This window comes from Echinops telfairi, unplaced genomic scaffold, assembly GCF_000313985.2.
Source record: "Echinops telfairi isolate 266 unplaced genomic scaffold, ASM31398v2 ScPeMD7_7468;HRSCAF=8506_0, whole genome shotgun sequence".
Classification (NCBI taxonomy): domain Eukaryota; kingdom Metazoa; phylum Chordata; class Mammalia; order Afrosoricida; family Tenrecidae; genus Echinops; species Echinops telfairi.
The window spans coordinates 23,606,554-23,607,483 of record NW_022111369.1 but is presented as its reverse complement, the minus strand read 5'-3'; the positions used below and the strand labels follow the sequence as shown (position 1 = coordinate 23,607,483).

Genomic DNA, 930 nt, shown 5'->3' with positions numbered 1-930 from the left:
TGCATTTGAGCAAAGGACATTTTTTATATATATAAACTGTAATGAGCCATTTATCTTCCTTGACTTTTATAAAAGAAGCAATTATTAATTGAATTGTGTAATAATTTACTGTCAAGTTATTAGCATGCTATGGATAAAAAATTCTACTTTACACCTATTTAGATCTTGAGTGGTAGAATAATTTTATTTTTCTATGTTTCTAATTTATGTATGTATTTTCACAGGGTAATAGAGTTGTATTATTTAGCCAGTTCACCATGATGCTGGATATCTTAGAGGTTCTCTTAAAACACCACCAGCATAGGTATCTCAGATTAGATGGCAAGACGCAGATTTCTGAAAGGTTGGTATGCTTCACTTGAATTTCAGAAATGTTCTCCCTAACCTACCCCCAAGTAATAAAAGATCATTGTTATGTTTGCATTATATTAATAACTCATGTTTATCATTTTAATTATTTTTATATATTTGGTTACTAATTCAAATTCTTAAATTTAAGTTGAGGCATTTCTAATTTTTCTGTCAATATTTTGAAACACTTATTATAATTTCTAATACTTTTTAAAGATTTCTCCTTTTACAAATTATTTATAATCTGAAGATACTTATCTTTAAACCAAGATGACTTTAAAATCTTGGACTTAACATATTTTGATGGTCATATAAGTTAAAAACAAACAAAGATTATCTTTAAAAATACTTTCTCTAGTATGATTAAATTGCATTAAATTTTTGGTTTATTTTTATCCAATTTGCTTGTTGCATTACAATAATGCTAAAAGAGAATACACTGATAAAATTTGATCTTGTGGTTCTTGACTTACCAAGTACAAAGATTGAAAAGCCATGTGTTGTAGAACTTGGATAAACCAGATGTATTAAACAAATGACAGTCCTTTAAAAAAAGTAATGAAATACGAATAATTAGTT

The 930-nt window shown here is 26.5% G+C and overlaps 1 protein-coding gene across 3 annotated transcripts in view; it reads left to right on the top strand.

Annotated features, from left to right (window-relative positions):
* SMARCAD1 (SWI/SNF-related, matrix-associated actin-dependent regulator of chromatin, subfamily a, containing DEAD/H box 1) overlaps positions 1-930 on the top strand; it is a 95,916-nt gene that overhangs the window by 86,489 nt on the left and 8,497 nt on the right. For all 3 annotated transcript variants that reach the window (XM_004703265.4, XM_045284206.1, XM_045284205.1), the window contains one exon: positions 225-343. In XM_004703265.4, the coding sequence (XP_004703322.1) occupies positions 225-343 (119 nt within the window). The remainder of the gene's footprint in view (positions 1-224; positions 344-930) is intronic.